The following is a 25523-nucleotide window of genomic DNA, read 5'->3' as shown; positions in this document are numbered from 1 at the left end:
TTCCTCTGACAGTTAAGCCCCTGTCACATTTAACTCACGTCGTACCTACGACGCACCTACGATACATTTCCTGTACAACGCACGATGATCGCAGGTAAATCGTAGGTAAAATCAGCTATCGCAGATCGTCGGGCAAAATTTCATCCATCGTCGTACGATTTTTATAGCCCCATATCTAGGCTTTACTGCGGCCTGTTTTATCTAATGATGAGATGACGAATAAATAAATTTCGACCATGTTGTGATGGTTTCAGTTACCCTGATATATTGCCAATGTTGATGCAAATTGTAACCATCAGAACACAATAGCAACCAGAAAACAGAGCGCCCGTAGAAAAGCCTGCTTCCAGGTTTAGATTTTCCACGTGTCAGGTCCAGAACCACGCGCATATAATTGCTTGATGTCTGTATACACATGGGCTTATAATTAGATCATACCTCAGTCCTATCCTGTCTCTATTTTCAGTTTCAGTTTTTGTTGGACTTTTTTGTCCTATTATATGCTTTATTTTTGATGGACAATACAACTGACCTGCCATATTCTTTCTCGGGGCCATCCGCAAACTGTTCTCTTGGCAAACTAAGAATAGACAGAATAAGACTGAGGTCTGATGTAATTATGAACCCACGTGTAGCAAACAATTGTATGCATCACCTCTGTGTGGTACTGGATCTGACACGCGGAAAATCTAACCTTGGAAGCAGGTTCTTCCACGGGCTCGCTGTTTTCAGGTTGCTACCGTGTTCTGGTGGTTACACTTTGCATCAACATTGGCAATATCAGGGAAAACTTAAGCCGTCAGAATGCGGTTGAAATCTATGAATTTGTCACTCATCATTGGGCCGTGGCAAAAGCCTGCATTAAAGGCATCCGGAGCAATTTATGAGGCTTGAAACTTGAATAAAAAAACTAAAATTTCTAGACATTTGGACACATAGTAAGTTTCAATAACACTATACCATTACATATCGACATTAAAGGAGCAAAGATACGATGTCGTTGTGTGGTGAGAACTGCTAGAAAATCCAAGCCCTAATAGACTGAGCCTAACTGTCCATCACAATTAGCGGTTCTACCAATGAGAGTGACTGCATGTCCGTCAAATATTTGCATTTCTATGTTTTAATTTTGCATTTCTACGTTTTAACGGAGGTGGGCGGGGTTATGGTATCGGTCTATTTACACCAGGCGCGTGAAACTAAAAGATCACCATGTAGCTTTAGTTTTGTGCCGCTTTTGAGCACTTTGGATAAGAAATCCGCACGCAAATGTGGTAAACAGTGGCATCAAATGTCAATTTCATAAACAGCAACTAGAATATTTACAGTTTTCAAGCCTCATAAAATGCTCTGGGTGCCTATAAGGGCTGCAAAAAATCGTACGACGATGGATGAAATTTTGAACATGTTCAAAATCATTCTAGCTGTATTTTTCGGCGAAGGACGCTCGGCGATGGCTTATTTTACGTGCGATTTACCTGCGATTGACCTAGGTACACTAAAAAAAACCATCGTATGATGTACCTACGTTTTAAGAAGTGCTGCGTACCGGTTCTGTGTACCGGTAGTACAGGTCCAAAATACTGGATCATGAAGTACCGGTACTGTACTGATATAAATTTACACCAAGTATTTGCTTATCTGGTGACTGATCTCCTGACCTCATGCAACACCAAACGTGACCAAAGTGGTACCTTGGAACAGAGTAACGAATATGCAACAGGTCATTCAGGCAGGCAGGGAGTTTTGATAGCATTTGGCATTTTAGGCCAAGGGAGTTTGGTGGTAGGAAACCTAGTTATGTTTTTTGAATAAAGATACTGACAAGTTGAAAAGAGTTTATGTTTTTGTCATTGAAGAAGTTCAGAAAAACACATGTTAATTTTTGGGTAACGGTACAGGTCCGGACCTGTACCTAAACCTCTGTACCGGTACCTGATGTTACGTTTAGGTACGCAGCACTAGTTTTATGTGACCACGACTTTATATATCTTAACTATTGCATCCGGTTTTCCCCAAACGTACGACGTACGGCGCTGCCATGACGGAAGACACCCCCATCGTAGGTACGACGTGAGTTTAAAAACCCCAAATAATGACTCTGACACCAACAAAACAATCAGTCAGTCTATCTGTGCAACAGTCAGTGTAGGGTTCTCCTCGTTGCCCACACTTTCATTTACCCATCCAATAGTCTAAATAAATCTACTCTTATCTGTAGCTGTGAACATAACATTCCTCCACACACTGTTCCATTCACGATGTGGACAACACCACCACAAATGGGTTTGGCGCTGTGCTGCGTGTTTGACACGAGCATGGAAATTTGGGCACTTTTTTTTCTACAACCCACTCGCGTAAGCAGGTCTGGTGCTCGCTCCATGATATTGCAATTATAATGAGTTGGGTATCATAGGAAAGGAAATTACACAGGCTTTCCAACGATATATAATGCATTGCAATTGACAAAGAAACAACGGAAATATGATCAACCGAAGTAAAGTTTCAAACTTTTTGTGCGTAGTGTATATTTTGTACTTGTAATGATTTTCAAAAACTGTCTTTTACAAAAGATTGTGACCGGGATCTCAAATAGAAACACATCATATGCATGATAGTCCGTCCCAATAAACTTAATGCAACTTACAAAGCGGTTGCATATCTAAGAGCTTTATTTCCAGTATAAAAAGTGCTTAATGTAATCATCTTACGCAAACGTGTGATCGTTTTGTTCAATGTTTTGTAGTGCATCACTAATAATTCTGCATATTTTCAGTTGCAGTTACTTTACAAGGTATACAGGTCCGATTTACCAGCTATCTACTAGCTATCAAACCTCCTTAAAACAGCATGATCTTTTCCAAGGGAGGCAAGTCATTGTCGGTAAAATGCTTCATATTATCAATTATGTCATACCTGGACCGCGAAAACGTTTGATATGGGTGTTCCGGACCGTGTGATAATTTCCCGTATCACACAGGGTTCTAAGTTGTATATCACACGGGCTTCCATAGAATATTTAGAATGCATTTAGAGCGCGCTGATTGCGCCGCCGTCGAAAATTCGAATCAATGTTGTTATTACAGTTATATTTTGTCCGAGGACACAAAACTCCCTCACCGTCTGGTGCATTCCGCATTGAAATGTGTGTTTTCTCGGGTGGGTATGACATAGATAAAATACAACACGATGTATACTGCATCACCCTCGGTCCCAGCCCTCCCGCGGGTCGGATCGCCCGGAGGTGATACGGAATACCCGTGTTGTATTCTGTGTGTACTAAGCTCACCAGAGCTGTTGGAAAACTTACAGCAAGGAGGTTTAAAAAATCTGATTTTAACATCCTTGCTTATAGCAGTAGTTCCACATTTCTCATGATGAAATGTCAAAATATTGCCATGTCCTTCTCTACAATAATGGACATTCTCCTGCACACAGAATAGCTGGAATGTTATTAGTTTGGATGATAAACAAGAACATAAGCATGGTACTAGTTAACAATACACACAGTAAACAAATCGATTTACAATACATGTACATTACCATTCAACCTTAACCACCACCAGCTACTGAGTAGTCATGGCAGCTAATATTGCCCTGTATCAGGCATGTAAGTACAGTAGAAGCCACTTAATTGCACGACGGATTAACCCACACTTCTTTTAAATGCACAGAATCCCAAACCAGTTCCCATTCACTCCATTGTTAATGACTTCGCATTTCTGCACAGCGCACAGTCACCAATGCCAGATAACGAAAAGTTGTCAAATATTGTAAACAAGATAAGTAAAAAGTGCGCTACAAATCAGCAAATGTGGTACAAATGAGCTAATAACTGCCAATATGTTTGAAATTGTTTTGAGGAAAAAAAGAAGGCGGTCTCCTTTGACCATTTCGTTGATTGATAGTGATCGTATGGCAGGTCCCAGGCACCTTTTTTGATCCTTTGTTTGTACATTCATCAACAAGAGTTTGAAACTTGTGTAATTTGTTGACACAAGTTGTAGATATAAGAACATGTAAAGTTTGTCTTAGTCAGACCTACAAACTGTACCGTCATTTAAACTCAAAATTGTGAGACTGTCATAATTGACATACAGACGGATTTGTGTTTTTCTTTGACTCTGCAGTGTGAGTCAAGCAACTTTTCTCTATCTACATGTTTACCTAGCCACTGATCTAAACATCTTCATTGGAATTGTAACCATGCACATGTAACTTGTAAGAATATCAGTTCAAGTATGAAAAGCTTGCAACTGGAACTGTGAGTTCAATGTTTTGCTGATTCTATAAGGCATGTTAGGCCAAGCACATGTTGGGCTAACATACCACATCCGGGCACTTTCAGCCACTTCTACAACTTATTGAGCATTATGTTAGCTACTAAGGTCAAGTAAGAAAAACATACAAAATTTAATCTGTATCTTGTGAAGTTTACAAGATTTCTTATATGTCCTCAAATATGTGTAAATTAAGTTAATATGTGCATAACATTGTCTTTTTTCTTCCTGTCAATGCTTGTGACTTCCCATTCCACCTGCCTGTCGTGGTGCAGTCTAGCTGGGCAACTTCGCTTTGTTGCACCATCCAGATAATTGCACGAAATATGGTGACAAATAGAATGTGCAGTTATGGGACTTCTATTGTATAGGGTTTCTATGGCCAAGGATGGGAAGGTATTCATGTCCCAATGGGTAACTACATTGCACATGTAATATGATTAGAGGTAGGCTAAAAATGAAATCTTCTTGGCTATACAGGAGTGACCAATTTGTTTTAATAAAACCATGATGGATTATCCTTTATATACTGTGATATCAGCAGTTTTGTTAAATTTCTTGTGTGCCCACTGGTGTTATGTCCACGAGTATATCCTGAGCAGCTTGTCTGTGAGCACGCTCAGCTGGTGTTTGCTGTTGATAGAGAACGGACAGACATCCAAGACTGGGCCGTCCGTGGGTATTTTCTGCAGCCAGGCAGCCGTGCTGGCACTCCATAGCTGTGCCTAGATAGCAGATAAAAAGTTGATTAGACCAATGGCTAGATGTGAGCTGTAATATATCTGGTTAGACTATTGGTTGGATGTGAGCTATTATATTTGGTTGGACCAATGGTTGGATGTGAGCTGTATAATATTATATTTGGTTACACCAAAAGTTGGAATGTGAGCTGTATTATATTTGGTTAGACAAATGGTTGGACGTGCACTGTACTACTATATTTGGTTAGATGAATGGTCGGATGTGAGCTATATTATATTTGGTTCGACCAATGGTTGAATGTAATGATGCAGGACTCACAGATGTGCTGGCCTCATCCCCTGCACACACCAGGATCTGTCCTGGGTCCCCGGGACTAGTAAACAGCGCCGACCGCGTCAGCAACTTCTGTGTGGAGCCGCCGTAAAATGTGTGCATGACATGACACGAACACTGGTTCCTCCCGTCCTCACCAACGAGTCGGCTCTCAAGCTCACACAGCTGCAGGATGGGAGGGAAGATCAGCAAACCACTCATACATTGGTACACATTAACTGGTGCCCACACTCTGCTTGTTGCTAGTATCACTTTAACACAAACTTTTGATTTTTGGAACACAAAATGAAACTAGACAATATTTGCCAGCAAATACAACATATTTTACCCATATCCCTCCCCATGCAAAAATGGACCGTTCTGAAAAAAGGCAACGCCCCGTACAATAACGGTTTCTTCCGGCTTCACTTCCAGTTCAAAAACACTCCCACTCAAAAAATTTAATTTTGCATAATCAACCCAGTCCAAAATTGAATTCTAAACAAAATTACCACTGTGCAAGAATGGACTCTTCCATTGGCACCCACATGTACACCCACAAGAACAAAAACACTTCCTCTCCGATGTACTTTTGTATGATCACCCAAGTCCAAAATTGAATTTCAAAAAAACAAGAGAGGCAATAAAACGTATTGTCATGGTGAGGATTGAGTGGCTAAATGTAAGTGGTGTTTATGATTAACATCTTTAAGCTATGTTTCGACACGTAAAAATGCGACAAACACAGGATATTTCAGTCTCAAGAAGAGATGTTCTAACATTTGTCTTTCTGCCAAATGTCAACTCATTTCATACAAAAACTAGCGTTCCACGAACACATTATCTTCGCCAAATAATCAAGGCTTATTGTGGACAGTGATTAATATTTACATGCTATCACCCCTTGCAAATTTGATCATACACCATACCGTTTGGAAGTTATGATGGGGGTGAGGGGAGAATGAGTCCAGTCTAGATAGGGATAAAAATCATTTGTTGGTGTCTAGTGTGCTGATATATGTTATAACTGGTCATCCAAAAAATTGAAAGTTATGATTAAATGGTGCAGTCAATATATATGAATAGAATAAATCTTCATTCCATATCATACACATTTTTAAAGACATAGTACATGACATGTGCTTTCCATACGGTGCTAGATAATACCTAGCAGTGGTGCAGTTTTGGTGGAGTGTGCTCTCTGAGCAGAGGAGTGGCCATGAGTCCGGCTGGTTTTTGACATGATTTTAGGTGTTTTTGTCAGGCTTTCTATTTTGTCCCCTTTTCGTTATGTCTCCCACCGTGTGTTAGACAAAAATGCCTAAACTGAACAAGTTAAAAACCAACCGGACCCACACATCTGCTTGGAGTGTAGTGTGACTGCCCGATCTGATTATTTATGTGCCCCATCTGTTTATTTATCCTTTTAGGCAAGCCCCTCTGTTGACCTCTTTCGGGAACACTGTCACATGTCCCATTATGTAATGTAGTAGATTTACAAACTATCCTTACTAATCATGCAGATTAGCTCCTGATTTGCATAATTAGTCATTGATTGTGTAAAGCACCATCTGAGCTCTCTACATACCAAACTTCACCACGATCTGTCAACCCCTTCTCAACTTATTCATGTCCGAAGGTCAAAACAAAAACACCCACTGCAGTTCCAAACAAGACGCTAGGGGGCCCATACTTACACAACTTACCTCCTGTGGCATGAACTATCTACCACATAAAAATCATGACCATAGCACTTTTACAAAATAAGCTCCAAAATTTTGAAACTCCGCTGCAGTACCTTAGGTACCTGCTAGAAGTCCCATTATCGAACTTGAGCTTCCTTTCTGTAAACCCTACCCATCCACTAGATATCATACAAAACCATCAACAGCTTCTCGAATTATGTTGTCCACATACAAATACTCATCCACACAAAGCCCGCTGCAGTACCGATGGAAAATGCCAGGGGAATCATTTTTGAACTGGACCTCCGTTTCCACAACATCTACACACCTACAAAAAATCATGAAGATCCATCAATTTTTCCGTCACTTTTTTTGCCTATATACATACAAACACACAAAAGTGAAAAGTCCGCTGCAGTACTGTTGAAAAACGCAAGGTGAACCATTTTCGAACTTGACCTTCCTTTGTACAACCACTACACACCTACCAAAAATCATAAAGATTCATCAAAGGTTTCTTGAGTTATGCTCTTGACATACATACAGACCCACCCAACAGCTGGCTCAACAAAAAAATCTTCCCCGAGTACTAGTACTCGGCGAAGATAACGAATAATAGTACTCGGCGAAGATAACGAGTCTTTGGCGAAGATAATGAACCTGCTCTGATAAAAAAAGGCATTTCCTTTTGTACCCCCCTCGTATATTTCAACCATACTGTAGTACAAATCATATTTCAACCATACTGTAGTAGAAACAGAACAAACTTTATTTTATAGTATCTATGGTGGGTAGCCAATCAGGATACAGGTGTTTGAATGAGCTTGATGAAATGCGTGCATGAGCCTACAGTGTACCATGAACTTCACTAGTCTTAGTCTCTACTCATAAAATAAATAGCCCACTAGACTAGACTGATTCTATAAATTGTACTCACCAGATGCCTGGTTGAGTTGTGGTTTTTGTCTGGTCTGAAGGAAGCCAGGCAGTGTCGAGTGGTGTGTTCAAACTTCAGACTTGTACAGCTACCTGGAGACACAAAGACAGGGGAATCAAACTTCAGACTTGTACAGCTAACCTAGACACACAGTCAGACACACACGAAAAGAGCAATACTTCCATTTTTCATGGAGGTAATCATGAGGACACACCAATTTGATTAATGACTTCTGGGAGGAGGGTGACCACCTGATGGACCATTTGAAATGATGTTGTTTGCACGTTCGCAGCCAGAACTCATGATCCCGTTGTCGTATTGTGTAAATTGGCATACCGTTTGCTAGGTTGCGTGTAATGATGCACTGTCTTTTTGCACCATAACCACTTTTATCGTCAGTGTAATATTGTAATTGCACCCCTATATTGACGCACATGTGGAACAGCCCACCCAGTCATCACACGCTTCATTTTGGTCCGATCTCAGGTGTTGTCGTAAGCAGATATAGGGTGATGTCTTACGCTTCTTGCTCTGACCGTTTAGTCATTGGTACAGACTGGTGTAAAATAGACAATGTGTATCACCACACGCAACCTAGCAGACAATATGACATACCAATACAGCAATGGGATCATGAGTTCTAGCTGCGAACGTGTGCAAGAGAGCCCTATTTATCAGACCGACGTGCCCCCGGGAAGGAGGGTGACCTCCTGATGGTGTATTAGAAATGTTGTTTGCATGCTCGCAGCTAGAAATCGCGATCACATTGTCACATTGGTGTGTAAATTGGCAACTCGTCTGCTAGGTTGCGTGTGAGTACACCGTAACTGCTTTTATCGTCAATGTAATATCGTAATTGCATCCCTATATTGACGCACAAGTGGAACAGCCCTCCCATTTAGCACATGCTTTATTTCGGTCTGATCTCAAGTGTTGTCGTAAGCAGATATAGGGTGATGTTTTATGCTATTTGCTGTGATCGCTTTGTACACGTTAGTCCGTCAATTGTTGAGTCGCAGGTGTATTGTAAATATTCGCAGCTACAACCCACAATTGCGTTGCTGCATACGTATGTAACTTGGCCAATCGTCTGCTAGGTTGCGTTAGCTGATGCAAGTTGTCTATTTTACACCATATCAGTGTAAGATGAACACATGATGAGAGTTTGCGTAAATGAAGAAAGGGCCTAATATTATCAGTTAGTATGATATCATAGGTGAAATATATGTTGGATTTGTCGGTGTATGGTAAGTTGATGTGTGCGTGCTTTCACAGAATTTGCGGTGTAGGGTTTTGACAAGCAGGTATTTGGTGATGTATTTCCCAATTTCTTGAAATCGTTTTGTACATGTTGGGCCGTCAGCTATGTATTTATATGTCAGGTGGCAATGCTATCTTGATGGCTGTGTGGAACAGGTTATTAATCTTGTTACTAGTACCTTTTGTGAGTGTGTGGTAAGGAGTGGGGAATACAGGTGTTTAGAACAACTGACGTTTTAATTATGTCTGTGTTTATACGACAACAGCAGACGTTATTATCCAACTGATGCTGTGTGTGTGGAATTGTAAATATTTCTATTTGAATATGAAATTAGATCTGACATCTGGGATATAACTATTTGTCGATAGTATGCCTTGTATCCATGTCAAATTCGCTGGAATCTTGATACAATGTTATTGGAGGTCACAGATGTAATTTGCAAAGTATACATGCAGTGGTGATTATGGTTGGGGAGTACCCAGGTCCTTTGACCAGTTGATACGACAACAGCTGATGTTATTGTAAAACTGTTGCTGGGTGTGTGGCATTGTAATGGTCGTTAATTGAATATGGTAATCACTACGCAACAGCTGATTTTCTTTTCAAACTGTTACTGTATGGAAACATATTTGTTACTCCAGGAAGGAGGGTGACTTCCTGATGGAGTATTAGAAATAATGGTGTTTGCACGTTCGCAGCTGGATCTCACGATCCTGTTGTCGCTTTGGTGTGTAAATTGGCATGTTGTCTGCTAGGTTGCGCGTGATGATGCAAGATGTCTTTTTCTACACCATAACTGCTTTTATTATCAAGAAATATTGTAATTCCACCCCTATATTGATGCACATGTGGAACAGCCCACGTTTTATTTCGGTTCGATCGTGAATCTTGTCGTAAGCAGATATAGAGTGATGTTTTACTGTAGTTGCAGTGATAGTTTAGACACTGTTACAGTGTAAGATGGACAACGTGCAGTACCACACGCAACCTAGCAGACAATATGACAAGTTACATGCCAAAGCAGCAACAGGATCGTGAGTTGCAACTGCGAACATGTGCAGATTAACTCTACTCAACGTGCCCCCGGGAATGGGGGAGACCTTCCGATAGTGTATCAGAATGATGTTGTTTGCACGTTCACAGCTAGAACTCACGATCTCGTTGTTGCATTTGTGTGTAACTTGGCATGTTGTCTGCTAGGTTGCATGTGATGATGCATGAATCAATGACTTTTTTTGCACTCTAACAACTTTTATCGTTAATGTAATATTTTACATGCACCCCTATCTTGGAACAGATCATTAGTTCCGTAACACTTTGAGAATGGGCGCTTGGACATTTAGTGCTAAGCAGATATAAGGTGATTTGTATAGCAGCTTGAAACCAGCTGACGTCTGGTTCTGGTTCCAATTAACGACTCCAAGTAGATGTTAGGCTGCCGCTTCCCACACTGCCTGTAACTTCCTGTATCTCAGATAGAGAGGAATATCGATATACAATCAAACCTGCCCAAGGCGACCACCCGGGGGACCAAGGAAAAGCGGTCGCGTTGGACAGGTGGTCACCTTGAAGAGGATCGACTCACAACATGTTTCAAAGTTGAGATGTCAATCAATACAGTATTACATAGATGGATGGAACATGATGTGATTTTAGACAGCATAACTACCACAGGAACGGGTTTTCTGCGCGTGAAAAATTTGCGCGTGAAAAATTTGCGCGTGAAAATTTGCGCGTGAAGAATTTGCGCGTGAAAAAATAAATTTCTTTAAAATGTGTCAGAAAATGTGCAGTGTAATTTTCTTAGACAGGAAAATGTGATCCCATGATACAATTTTTCATCTGACACCTGAATTTATGGTCCAAAAACTTTTGATTTTTTAGTCCCTTGGGAATAGGTCCCTTGGGAATAGTGAAACTTTTGGGGGCTTGAAACCTAAACATTTGAAAATCACTTAAATCTTTAAGAAATACATAGTCAACTTACTTATATAAGGTTTATTGTAAAATGTAACTATTTGAAGCTTTTCTCCATTCTATTAGCCTAATTTCATCTTTTCTCAAGCAGATTCTTTCATGCGCAAATTTCAAACTTTTTTGCGCGTGAAAACTTAACATTTGAAAATCACTCAAAAATCACTTGAAGATTGAAAGAACAACATTTTGAACTGTAAAATGCAACAAAAAGATAATTCCATTATGGGTCATCTTATTTCAAGTTTTAAGCTTAAAACCTTCAAAAAGGTTTTAAATCCCTTGGGAGTCAGCTTAGATATTCCCAAGGGACCTAAAATTCAAACCCAAAATTCAGGAAACAGATGCAAAATCATACCATGGGGTAACATTTTTCTGACTAAGAATTTTGTAGTGCACATTTTCTGACACATTTCTTGAACTTTATTCTTTCACGCGCAAATTTTTCACGCGCAAGTTTTTCACGCACAAATTTCTCACGCGCACAAAACCCCAACCCACTACCACCAGGTCTAATTCCCACTGATAGAAAGATCCTACAAAATAATATTTTTAGTTATCGTTTTAATTTTGGTGTGCTATTACATCGTGTACAGATTTCAGTCATACGTCGACAAATTATGACTTCAAAACACAGTGTCCGCCTCTTGATCAAATACTAGTAGCGCCCTCCCGCATTCACACGTTACATCAAATAGTATATGCACACACACACACACGCGTGCATAACATCTTAGTTAGACCTAAGAAAGAGCCCTAGTAAATAAACCTGCCGACCCCAGCCTTCTTTTGGGCACCGACCGCTGGATAAATGGGGCAAAAAGTTTTCGATCTGACAAACGAATGAATGATGAAAACGTAACGTTGTGATTTCGCTGGCTGAGCCCAAGACCGCATCGAAAGGTAAGAGTGCAACAAAATGTTCAGCGTCAGCGATTACAAGCAAGCAGTGCACTGGTTTACGTTTGTGAGATAAAGTTACCAAAACGGTGTCGGTCTCCCAACAACATGCCTTGACGATAACGTTATATTTTGGCCGCTGCCAAGTCATTTTTCGGCGGTATTTGGTGAGACACATTTTTGATAATAATACAAGAAATGGAGAATGATTACTGTTAAATCTGACTTTTTATGTACCACTTGCACATTTTCGTTTTGACAATCTTAATTTCAGTTCAAACCAGCTTGCTGCATGACTGGTGGGCACATGGAATGCCGAAAAGTATTTTGTTCTATTTTGTCAAACCTGCCCAAGGCGACCATCCGGGGGACCGAGCAAAAACAGTCGCGATGGACAGGTGGTTGCCATGAAGAGGATTCCACTCACAACATGTTTTCAGGTCGAGGTGTTCAAAATACTACAGTGTTCTACATGTACGTAGATGGATGGAATTTCATATGATTTTAGACAGCATGACCCCCACCAGGTTCAATTCTCATTCACAGAAAGATTCTACAGAAATTACATTTTCCGTTATCGTTGTAATATTTGTGTACATCGTGTTACAGTACAAATTTTCGTCATACTTTTGACTCAAAAAATGTCTGCCTCTATGATATCCCAGCGCCCTTCTGTATCATTTGAGTACACACACGCACTTAAAATCTAGGTTTTAAGGCCTAAGGCAAATCCCTAGAAAACACCTGCTGACCCTAGCCTTCTTTTGGGCGCCGACCGCTGGATAAAAGGGGCAAAAAGTTTTTGATCTGACAACTGAAGGATGAAAACGGAAAGTTGTGGTACCGCCGGCAAACTCCCGACCACATGGAAAGGTAACAGTGCAGCAGAACGCACAGCGTCGGCGATTGCAAGCAAGCAGCACCCAATAAAGGTTTGTGAGAGTCATAGAAATAAAATATCATCAATTTTCATCAATAATATTTTATTAAAACACTTAATGGAGGAATCGATGCTATTCATATATTTTTGTCCATCAAGGTCTTAAAAACAAAATCACCACACGCTGGAAAACGGTCGCCATGGGCAGGGATTGTGCTCTGTGCGGTCCCATTTTGTGCCGGTCGCGTTGGACGGGAGGTCGCCTTGGGCAGGCCGCTTAATGCATGTGCCTATGGGGAAAATTTTTGGGACCGAGAAAAAGCGGTCGCCATGGCCAGGTGGTCTCGTTGAAGAGGTGGTCGCCTATGCAGGTTTGACTGTAGTATCTTTGCAGTGTTCTCGCCAGGGCATTTGAACGTAGGGAGCCCCTACGCTGTGATTTGGATCCCCTATGCTGTGATTTTGGACCCTACGTTGCCTGTTTCAACCAGCGTATGGGGGATTTTCTGTTGTTTTGATGCAAAGGTAAAAAACTTTGGCTTAATTTCACAAACTTAAACCCTCAAAATGCAAGAAATAGTGTCTTTGGGAGTTTTAAAGTTAAAAATTTCTAGGGGGAGGATGCCGCGGACCCCCCTACATTATTCCTGCCTGCAGCCCTCATCCTCACACCTGTAGCGCTTGCCATATGGCTTTGCCACGCAAAGATGCCCCTACATTGTGAAAAAATCCTGGCGGTGAGAACACTGCTTTGTAAACATTTTATCAAAACATTCTATGGATGGATTGATGTAATTCCATAGACATTTGCACGTCAAGATCTTAAAACCTTTTCCGTCATAGGCAGCAAAATCCACATGCTTGAAAATGAGGTGGTCGTCATGGGCAGGGATTATGCTATGTGCGGTCCCAATTCGTTGCGGTTACGTTAGACAGGTGGCCGCCTTGGGCAGGCAGCCTAATGTTTGTGCCTATGGGGAAAATTTTCGGGACCAAGAAAAAGCGGACGTCATGGCCATGTGGTCGCCTTGAAAACGTAGTCGCCTAGGCAGGTTTGACTGTATATCAATTATGCAATTAAGACCTAATTTGCATGATTGATAAGGAAAGACTTTAATTCCATAGTGGTGACTGATCGGAATTTCATTCTTGTAGTATTTGGAAGTGAAGTAAAGTTGAACATCATTAGATATAAGTCATTAATGCCTCATAATTTACTAGCAAATGCTACAGTAACAAGAGTTCGTAGACCACATATCTCCATGAACTATCCTGTTTATGCAAATGACTTACACATTTACATAATATATGCTTGGTCATAAACACCTTTATCTAGCTTACACAAGTTGCAATATTGACAGTCCTACTATTATCTCCATTAAAAATGAAGATATAGTTTTGGGTTTGTCTGTTTGTTTGTGTTTCCGCACCACTCCAGTCAGCATAACGCAAGAGCCTCTTGATGGATTACAATGATATTTGGTACATGTATGTGGGCGGGTGTTGTGAAGCCGAAATTCAAGGTCGATTTTGGGCCCCCTGGTATGTGACCTTGGTACTGCAGCAGAACTTCCGTTTTTTGTATCTTTTGATCTGGACGTGCTATGGTCTTGATTTTTGGGTGGTAGATAGCTTGTGATGTAATTAAGAAGTGGTGTAGGTTTGGACCCCCTAGCAGCTTCCTCTGGAACTACAGGGGCGTTTTTGTTAGTACCCAAAACAATATAGTAGTAGTAGTAGTGGTGCACTGTTTTCTGCTGCTGCAGTAGTTGAAACATCCTGCAGCCGCATTCAGTCTTCCTTCAGTCCCTTCCACTTTGTCCGATTCGCTGCGAGCTTCCTTACCTCCCGTAAGTTTCTTTCTGACCGCAACAGTCCTTGACCTCTTTCCTTCAGGTCTGCCCTCAGTAGGCTCAGTAAGTTTTTGCAGTGTCTTCCTTTTCTGGAACTATATCTGTTGCATCCTATAAGGGCGAAGTCTAAGCCTGTTGTGCAGGTGTGTTGGTCGGCATTCTCAGAATGTGTCCGAACATAGACCACCTGGCGTCTTTCACTTTTGTTGACAGCGGGCTTGTGTTACACAGCTTGTACAGTGTTTTATTTGAGATCAGGCTATTTGGCCATCGATGCCCTGTGATTGTTCGTGTTTTCGGTGGCATGCGTCTAGCTTGTCTATTGCTGTCTGTGGAGCAGCCCAGCTGTTACAGTTGTAGAGCATGATTGACACACATGTGGCATTATACAACTGTAGCTTCTTCTCCAATGGAATTTTTGATCGTTGAATCCAGATTTTCCAAAGGGACCTGAATGCAAGGTTGCCCATGGTACACCGTGCTGCTATGTCGGATGAGCTACAGAGGAGGGAACCGAGAATCTTACTCTTTCTCCATTCCTCATGGCCTCGGAGAGGCTTTTCATTCTCATCTTTTTCCAGTGTGTCTGCCAAGTAGACATGGGTGAATTCTGTCTTGGCTTCATTCATGAATAGATTTGAGTCTTTTAGATTGTTAGCAGCTACCGGTAGCAGTTTTTCCAGTACATCTCTTTCCTCGTCGATAAAGTCGACATCGTCCGCATATTCCATTTCCAATGGCATGCCAAGAGGTGATACTGGTGGGTTGGGTCTTGTGGAGTGTCTTCTTATTGAGGATAGTGCAGATGCTAGGTAACAGGTGAACAGTACTGGAGAGAGGCTGTCACCTTGTGGGGACCCTATTGTTGTTTCGAAATCAGCCGAGTATGTTGATCCGACACGGACTTTCAACTTAGTGCCAGCCAGGAGTAGTCTCACAAGACGTAGTTCGTCTTCATTACATCCTGCCTGGTCTAGCACGTCCAGGATTTTGGACCTTTTGATGGTATCAAATGCCCGGGACATATCTATTCCCATCTTGTAGAAGTCCCAATGTACCACCATCCATCTGTCTCTCCCAATTGATCTGTCTCTCCCAATCGATCTGTCGCAAAACAATATCCCCATAAAAAAGTCTTTTTTTTCATGGAGATAAAAACTGTAACTGTTAAGAAGACCATGCATACACAGAATACATGTATAATAAAGCCTGGAAAGTACTTCGATACCGTTGGGAGTTACGAGGCAAGCTATCCCAGGAAGCCCGGAATTAGCTTGCCTTACCCAGGTTCGGCCCAGGCTGGAATATGCTTCTATTCTCTTCAGCAAAATGAGTGCTGCTTCTCCAATGTATTAGAATGTATACAATATCACTCAGGTCGCCTTAAGCTTGTTACAGGCACAGTGCCAAGTACCCTACTCAGATGTGCTGCAAGAACTTGGACGGCATTAGGCTTTTGACGATTAGCATTGACATCACCAGAGTCACGCTTTTAAGTTGTGTGGAATGTGGAAGATTGCTGGATGTTCTACGGAAGATGACGGGACGTTCTGCAGAAGATTGTAGGACGTTTTTCAGAAGATAGAGGGATGTCTTTCAATATTGTCCAGCAAACAAGTAAATTTCCGTCCGTGGACGGGTTGAAGAAACAGTCGTCTGACACTAAAATGTCAGATTATTGCTAGCATTTCTGACTACATGCACTGCAATTATACACGGACATGCATGAAACTATCCCACTTGCAGCGACATCAACTGTCCAGTGTCCACGGCCGCGGTACTAATTTACAATACTAAACTCTGTGGAAGTTTTGTCCCCATTTTGCCTCCAGAATAAGGCCACAGCAAGTAAATTTTATGGATGACATCAGCGCCCGCATTGATTTTCACTCGATTTTGAAATAAAATAAAAGACAAGAATATCTTTACCCTTCGGCAATGGTCAACATACCGAAAATGGGGCAATATGTTGCAAACGTCTTGTCAGTTCCATCGCAAAAACATTCTACATACCGTGAAAAGCCATTTGCTCATGTAGGAATGGTGAAAAATCTGTACGAACGTGTTGTACAATTATTGTGTATTCAAGCTGTAATAAGATTGCTCCTCGTCATCAACTTTATACAGGAAGACACAGTGCAACCCTCGTACCAAACTTGTAATTATAATCAGTCTGTAATTGCTGTGCCATTATTATCAACGACGTGTAATCCGATGTGTTATTCTTGAATGAAGTGAACTACTTATGTCATGCGTAACTAATGCCATGCGGTTTGAGTAGACCATTGTTTAGCTGTCTGTTGATGACAAAATAAGAAAACGGGGCCCGGGGATTTCTGAGGCACCCAATTAAGTCAGTCAGGGCAGCAATAGCGGAGAGAACTTCAGTTGATACAAAGTAAGCAGAGCCAGCATTATGTAGTCACAGTCAGTCTGCCTAATGACTCAGGAGACTCCTGTAACCAGTGTATGGGAAAGCTCTCTGCGTTCTTGATGCACAAACCTGGATCTAACTTTATAATGATTTTAATGATGACATCAGTGTTAGTTAATGTGTTATTGAATACAGGGATAAAAGTTGTAATAACATGTTTTATCCCATATTCTTCTTACATGCTTTATAGTATTCAAGTTTGAAAATGTGGATGTCTTGGTTTTTTTGCCCCCGCGCACTAAATTTGGAGTCTGCAGAGGATGTCATCCATAAGACTTCCCTGGAATTTCTGAATTAAACTGGAGGCTGTTATGTATGTCAACTTGTACAGATCTATGCTACATGAAACATGGGATGCTTGGGACAACTTACCTTCCATGGGTAAAGGGTGAGGTCTGTACTTACCTAATAGGTAATTAGGGCTGTGTTCCTAAACCCTTGACATGTACTTGTACCTGTGAAATTGTTAAGGTACAGGTCTGGACTTGTACCTAAACTGCTGTACTGTACCTGTACCTGTACCGTACATGAATTTTTGTTTAGGTACACGGCCCTATATGGCTTAAGGGTGAGATCTGTACATTTATACTTACCTTCCATTGGTAATGGGTGAGGTCTGTACTCGGTAGAAGTTTTCTCCCAGAAGCATCCCCCTCGCAGGGTTCCTAGCAGCAGACCCCCACACCTACCAGGAACACAAGATGGAACATTCTTTTCTCTTCTAAACTTTTCTCCACAAGGGAGAAGCATGGCTCTGTAAGTCTTTTATGTCACATATGACAAAAGCGTGAGGATAGAATGCAGCCTCTTATAATATATACGAGGGGCGTTCAGGAAAAAACGCATTTTGTATCATAGTAGATTCATTTTTGTATGAAATGAGTTGAAATTTGGCACAACTGTATAGGAAAATCTCTTCGTGAGACTGAAGTATCTCAATTTGTTTTTCACAATTTTATGATCAGACTTTGAGTTGATCTCACCCTTGGAAGTTTGTTAGAACCAAAGATAAGTCAGACACACCTGCATGATTATACATGTTTGTTTGTTTGTATTGCATACCCGGTAAACCACATCAAGGCGTAACAAACCAGGTTAGTACTGCAGAGTACAAGCTGCATATCCGGACAGATTTATGATCCACACACACCGGGAAAGACCCCTACTCTTTTCGATAAGTGTGTTCGGTTCTTTAACGTGCTTGAGGTGTGGCTCTCCTCAAACACGGGACCTCCATTTCAAGTCCTATCTGAGGGACGTCCCTAACCGAAGCTAGGTACTCATTTTCAGCTGAGTAAAGTGGGGAAAATCATGTAAAGTGCCTTTCCCAAGGGCAAATTGCCAACGTGACAAATCAGGGAACCCCGGATTTGAACTCGGTATCTCTGGGTTCTGGAGCCAAACACGCTGCCACTACACCACCGGGACCCCACTTGAGTGTAATGTCACAACTTTTACATACCAAATTTGATTTCTGAACTCCTTACGGTTCCTCTTTTACAGCTGCTAGGAGTGAGGTGTGATATTACAGAATAAGTGATGTGTTGATTAAAGACTTTTGTAAAGTTAACTACTTTTCCATCAAGAGAAATGAAACTTGACACGGTCAGATATTATGTGTTTAAGAGCAAATGTCTGTAAGGATCAAACAATGGTGGCAGGGGTAAAAAAATCGATTCGGCTCATATTTTGCACAGTGATAGTACTTGGCCCACTATCCCTCAAAATAGCTTTCTTTTTGCTCAACTTTGATTGTTGCCATGGCAACGGGCCAAACAAGTTTTGGGGCCATTTTCCCTGATTTGGGTATGTCAAAAACATGAAAATTGGCTCATTTTAGGACATGATTACGAGCAGGAGCTTAAATTTAACGGGAAAACAAAAACTGGGCTAAAAAGAGCAACTATTCAGCTTTACTAGAATAGCTCGGAAGTTTTCAGAAATTCAAGTTGAAGTGCTTGGGCAACCTCAAAACAATACAGTTTTTGTAGCTTGTGAAAAAAGGTAATTTTGTCCCAAAATTGAAACGGTGTAAGTCCAAAGATGGTGTTTTGTTTTGCCTCAAATTTACATCATATATACAACCAAGTAGTAGCTATCAGGTACTAGTTTTAAAATTTTGGTATCTTTTTTTGTTGTCACGTAACTGTCCTCAGAAGTAGGTCATTTTTTATGTTTGACGAAAAATATGATGTTGAGCCATATCTTAAGCCGAATATATGAGAAAGTAAAAAAGGGATCTGGTTTAAATTCATGCCAAAGGTAACCCTATGCATGTTCTATCAAATGAATGGTTGCAAAGGTTGGTGTTTTATTTCGTTGCTGTGTAATTGTCCCTAAAAGTAGGCCATATTTTCAACATATGCAGTAATCAACATTTTTGGCTAACTTTCAAGCCCTGAAGATGTCAAAGTAGGATGCTTTTTCAATTCAATCTTTTTTCAGATGTTCCCCTGTGTGTTGTTCATCATTTGAATGCCTGCAAAGATTGGTGTCTTGTTTCGTTGCTGTGTACTTGTCCCCAAAAGTAGGCCATATTTTCGACTTATGCGGAAATCAATATTTTTGGCTAACTTTGAAGCCCTGAAGATGTCAAAGTAGGATGTTTTTTTTCAATTCAATCTTTTTTCATATGTTCCCCTGTGTGTTGTTTATCATCTGAATGCCTGCAAAGGTTGGTGTCTTGTTTCGTTGCTGTGTACCTGTCCCTAAAAGTAGGCCATATTTTCGACATATGCGGAAATCAACATTTTTTGCTAACTTTGAAGCCCTGAAAAAGTCAAAGTAGGATGTTTTTTCAATTCAATCTTTTTTCAGATGTTCCCTGTGTGTTGTTCATCATCTGAATGCCTGCAAAGGTTGGTGTCTTGTTTCGTTTCCGTGGACTTGTCCCTTAAAGTAGGCAATATTTTGGGCATGTGTGGAAATTGATATTTTGGGCTATGTTTGAAGCCCTGAAGATGTCAAAGTAGGATTTTTTTTCAATTCAATCTTTTATCAGAAGTACCCCTTTGTATTGTCTATGACATGAATGCCTGCAAAGGTTGGTGTCTTGCTTTAATTACATTTGCGCCAAATTTCAACTCATTTCATACAAAATGAACCTACTATGATACAAAAGGCGTTTCTTTCTTAACGCTCCACATACATGTATCAACCAACTTTTGTCATCCCTGACCGACAAACTTTGACACGGGTGTCATTTTATGGTATCACTCAGGTATGAAAAGAACAACTTCTTTTTATCAGCCACTACATTTCCAGTGGTGGAAGTTAAGGTGTGTACCTCTTTCTGGTTCAAAGTTGAGGGTGACATTGTCCTTCGCCAGTCCAGAGTATCTGTCGCTTTATCACAGAATTTCTGTGCTTTATGTGACATAGAATTGGTTTAGAGATTACAGAAAGCCTCACACTCATGAGAGAGACAGGAAGAAAGGATGTTTGCAATTGTTTTGCAATTGTTTTGATGATTTTTTGATGTCGAGTTCAGTTAGCAAACAACATAATGGGGGAAGCAGGGTGGTTTCTATGCTTGGTAAGCATTTTGTTTACATTACTGTCCCCTGGTAACACTTTTAACCAATCTGTTTTAGCGGGATTAAACGGTTAACCTCACAAAAATATGCCCATGATGGTTTGAGATCTTTGTAGGTAGAAATTCAACAGAATGCGGTTTAATTATAGGGCACAAGGTGGTATAAACAAAGAGTGGGCTCGAGCGCAATACATCATAGAAACCACACCACTGCCCCCACAGGCACAGATGATAGAATTACGTAGACCCTGAAAACTTTGGAACAACCGCTAAAACTTCTACCCAAAAGGAAATCAACCAGATATTGGTGCATGTTTTTGTGGGATTCAGCATGGTTCAACCAATGAAAAGTACAAATGGAGGATATAAACAATGACGATAAGTGTTCTCATGTCACCCGTCAAAAACTGACAAACATGAGCTCGGATACCTCCATGAAAAATATATTATGCAAATTAGGCCCTAATTTGCATAATTTATATGTTCAACGTCACATAACTTCCAAATGTCACAAGTATGAAATTCCATTTATCTACCAATATGAAATCACGGTATTTTCTTGTTAATCATGCAAATTAGGTCTTCGTTTGCATAACTTTTATCCATCAATGTCCCTTTATACCTCAGTTACATGTTGCATGTTTGAACTGTCTTACCATTGAATGGAGTGGGTCTGTAAAATTTCACCATTATATATGCAAAGTAGATTCTGATTTCATTATATCAAGTAACACTTAAACTATCCACACAATAAAAAAAAGCATACAGGTTGGTATATCCCTTTGTGGTTTGACCACTAGCTGCCGGGCCCCTGGGGAATATTTACCCCAGTTTTGGAACTAACATGTGTAAGCTGCCACAAAGAATGGAAATATAGATTTTCCTCTTTAGTTATGCAAATAAAGTCCCAAGTCGCATAATTTGCACTTCATTATGTACATCTCTGTCTAAGCTACCAGCACATTAAATATGATAGAAATCCGTCCTTCCTTTCTTCCGTTATTCTCCTTGGAAGATTTTGACAAAAACGCTAATGCAGTTCCAGAGCAAGCTGCTAGGGGGCCCAAACCTACAGCACTTCTTCCTTACATCACAAGCTATTTGCCATCCAAAAATAAAGACCATAGCATGTTCAGGTCAAAAGGTGCAAAAAATGGAAGTTCTGTTGCAGTACCAAAGTATCAGGGGGCCCAAAATTGACCTTGACCTTTGTCCCAACACCTACCAACATACCAAATATCATTGCAATCCAATCAGACGTTCTTGAGTTATGCACGCACACACACACACACACACACACACACACACACACACACACACACACACACACACACACACATACATACACACTCAAAACAATATCTCCATTTTTCATGGAGTACAAATTTAGCTCATATCAAGTCCAAATGTCCACAACAATATTGTCTACTCATGACTGGCACATGTACTGCAGTATTCCACATTGGAGGGGCGAGATGCACATTGTACAATGTACCACCAAAGATGGCATACCTTTATTGCAATACAATGTACAAGCTTATTAACCCTTGTCCTGCTGGCAATTTTTTAACATACATTATACCTGTGCTGGGCTTTCTAGACCCTCTTGACGGATAGGTACTGATCTTTACTTTGCTCCTTTATAGTTACTTATTATGTTGAGCCCAACATACTGTTGGGCGTAACGTTTCTTTCTCCTGTCAAATCTTCCAATTGACTCAGCTCGGTCGTCCCTGGACCAACTGAGCTGCAATTTGGTATTACAGGTAGAGTGGGTAAATACCCTGGGAGCTTTTTAAATTTTTTTTATAAATATCTTTAAAACGATTTTATTGAGTTTTTTCTGACCAAAAATGTACCTTTTGGCCTCCTGTGCTCTGGAAATACATCCAAATGACCTGAAATTTGATATGGGGGTACATTGAACAAATATTCAAAGAACCCCATCCGCACTTTCGGTATACAAAACGATTTTTGAGGGTATTTTGGGGAGATGGTCGGCAATTTTTCTCCTATGTCACATCTTTATTCATATGGCCAGGTGCAAACGTAAACAACACGACCTAAAGGTCAGTGACCCCAAGTCCCACGTGGACCTGACCTGTGATTTGTGCGCACAAAATTGAGCGGGGGAAATTGGGAGGGAGATGAGAAAATATTCTGTATTTGCCTTTCTAGTGTTAATGTTGTGTCCTAATGAAGTTAGGCCACAGCAAGTAAATTTTATGGATGACATCCTCCGCAGACTCCAAAATTAATGAGATAGGGCGGAAAAAAAACAAGGCGGGCCAAAAAAAACAAGATTCCTATATCTTCAAATTTTGAGATCACAATTCTTGTTAAACAAGAATTGAGGCGACGAAATATGATATCATGACCAACAGGTCTTTTAGTCCTGTATTCAACCTATGTTTTAGTCCTGCATTCATTAATATATGATATAAAACCTCCTTCATTCAATAGTAAGGCCACAGCAAGTAAATTTTATGGATGACATCCTCCGCAGACTCCAAAATTAATGAGATAGGGCGAAAAAAAAACAAGGCGGGCCAAAAAAAACAAGATTCCTATATCTTCAAATTTTGAGATCACAATTCTTGTTAAACAAGAATTGAGGCGACGAAATATGATATCATGACCAACAGGTCTTTTAGTCCTGTATTCAACCTATGTTTTAGTCCTGCATTCATTAATATATGATATAAAACCTCCTTCATTCAATAGTAAACATGTCCTTGTAGATGTGTATATATCTCAATAGACTAACTACAACAAATGCAGAAAAGATCTTGTTGTACCATCATCTGAAGCAACTACACTGGGTATTCATATGCGATGAAACACCTTGTGTATACAGCTCAATTTACTAGACCCCCCCCCCCCATTATTTATATAATGTCCTTGCTAGAACAAATGCAGAAAACAGCTTGTTATCATACCATCATGGGCAGGAACTACACTGGGTATTCAAATGCAATGAAACACCTTAGACTGTCAATGTTTACGACATATTTGCCATTTTTTGGCATGTTGGCCACCATCGGAGGGCAATGAAATTTCTTGTTTTTTATTTCGAAATCAGGCGAAAATTAATGAGCGCGCTGATGTCATCCATAAAAATTACTTGCTGTGGCCTAAACATGTCCTTGTAGATGTGTATATATCTCAATAGACTAACTACAACAAATGCAGAAAAGATCTTGTTGTACCATCATCTGAAGCAACTACACTGGGTATTCATATGCGATGAAACACCTTGTGTATACAGCTCAATTTACTAGACCCCCCCCCCCATTATTTATATAATGTCCTTGCTAGAACAAATGCAGAAAACAGCTTGTTATCATACCATCATGGGCAGGAACTACACTGGGTATTCAAATGCAATGAAACACCTTAGACTGTCAATGTTTACGACATATTTGCCATTTTTTGGCATGTTGGCCACCATCGGAGGGCAATGAAATTTCTTGTTTTTTATTTCGAAATCAGGCGAAAATTAATGAGCGCGCTGATGTCATCCATAAAAATTACTTGCTGTGGCCTTATGTGCAATTGAGAAGGTTAAAAATGTATGCCTTTTCTGGTGGTGTTTTTCGACATAAATCTATTGCTCTGTCTATATCACTCTCTGTGTGTACATACAATCACACATATACAGCGATAACATTTTTTTCACTTACACCAAGAGTATGCTCATATCCCTACAATTGGTTGTGTATTCTTTCTTTAGCAACGTTTTTTTAATGGTGGTATGTGTCAGTGTTACAGTACAGGTAATGAAATACGCACCAGAAATGTGCGGTATGTTTAGCAGAAATTTGTGAAACCTTTGCAAAAAGGAGTTGGTTCGAAGAACTGTTCGCTGCTTAATGGACTCTCGAATTGCGGAAATTCTTCCACAGGAGAAATCCAGATCTTCAGCAAGATTTCACTTGTTAACATTCTGAAATTTGCATGACACGTGTTGGTCCATACATGGCTGGAAGAGTCCATTCTTGTATGAGGGGGACATTTTTAAAAAATTCAATTTTGGGCATGGTTGATGATCAAAAAGGTCCAGTTTTGTTTGGTGGAGGTGTTTTTTAATGGTCCAGTATGGATATGGGCACCTGGCAGAGCTCATCCATGCATAGGGTTTCAAATTGGGAGAGATCCATTTCTGACTGGTCTTCAATTCACTTATTTATTCAAATAACAACATTGCAGACATATAACAAACCTAAGCCTCGATGCCACACTCACTTTTTGCATGAGAAGAGAAATAGGCGAAACATGTTGCATTTGCTCCTGCAAATGTTGCCTTTCTAGTCTTCTAAGTAACTCTATAATGCTATACATCAATAGAAACACACACACACACACACAGATAATAATGTAACAAAACAAGTCTAGATACATGTATTTTTATACATTTTCTATAACAGTATTTAAGCCATATAAACAGCGTTAGTATCAAAGCTACAGCATCCCGAAGACATCCTGACAAAATCAGAGCTACACATACATGATCGGTGGCATATGAGAAAGAAATTTACCCAGGTATCACTACAGGGGAGTTCATGGCTAGGTTTTGTACTTGGTGTTGCAGATTGATTCGTGCCATTTTGAGTACTAAAATATGGTCATGGAAAAAGTCAGCTATGCAGTCAAAATAGGTCAGATCAAGCATATAAATGTGTCTCCGTTATTGTGACAAGTTGACCAATCTCCTACAGTGCATCAGATGAATCAGACTTTTGTGAGAAACGACATTCTTCGAGTCGAAGT

At 40.4% G+C, this 25523-nt stretch overlaps 1 protein-coding gene across 2 annotated transcripts in view; it reads right to left on the bottom strand.

The window, feature by feature from the left end:
• Positions 1 to 2133: 2133 nt before the first annotated feature.
• LOC136432238 (E3 ubiquitin-protein ligase rfwd3.S-like) overlaps positions 2134 to 25523 on the bottom strand; it is a 64607-nt gene continuing 41217 nt past the window's right edge. For both annotated transcript variants that reach the window (XM_066423310.1, XM_066423311.1), the window contains exons 11-14: positions 17812 to 17903; positions 7917 to 8008; positions 5301 to 5480; positions 2134 to 5005 (exon numbers count right to left, since the gene is read on the bottom strand). In XM_066423310.1, the coding sequence (XP_066279407.1) occupies positions 4856 to 5005; positions 5301 to 5480; positions 7917 to 8008; positions 17812 to 17903 (514 nt within the window). In that variant the 3' untranslated portion in view covers positions 2134 to 4855. The remainder of the gene's footprint in view (positions 5006 to 5300; positions 5481 to 7916; positions 8009 to 17811; positions 17904 to 25523) is intronic.

The sequence above is a fragment of the Branchiostoma lanceolatum genome, chromosome 4, assembly GCF_035083965.1.
Source record: "Branchiostoma lanceolatum isolate klBraLanc5 chromosome 4, klBraLanc5.hap2, whole genome shotgun sequence".
Lineage (NCBI taxonomy): Eukaryota > Metazoa > Chordata > Leptocardii > Amphioxiformes > Branchiostomatidae > Branchiostoma > Branchiostoma lanceolatum.
This window is presented reverse-complemented; position numbering and strand designations above follow the sequence as displayed.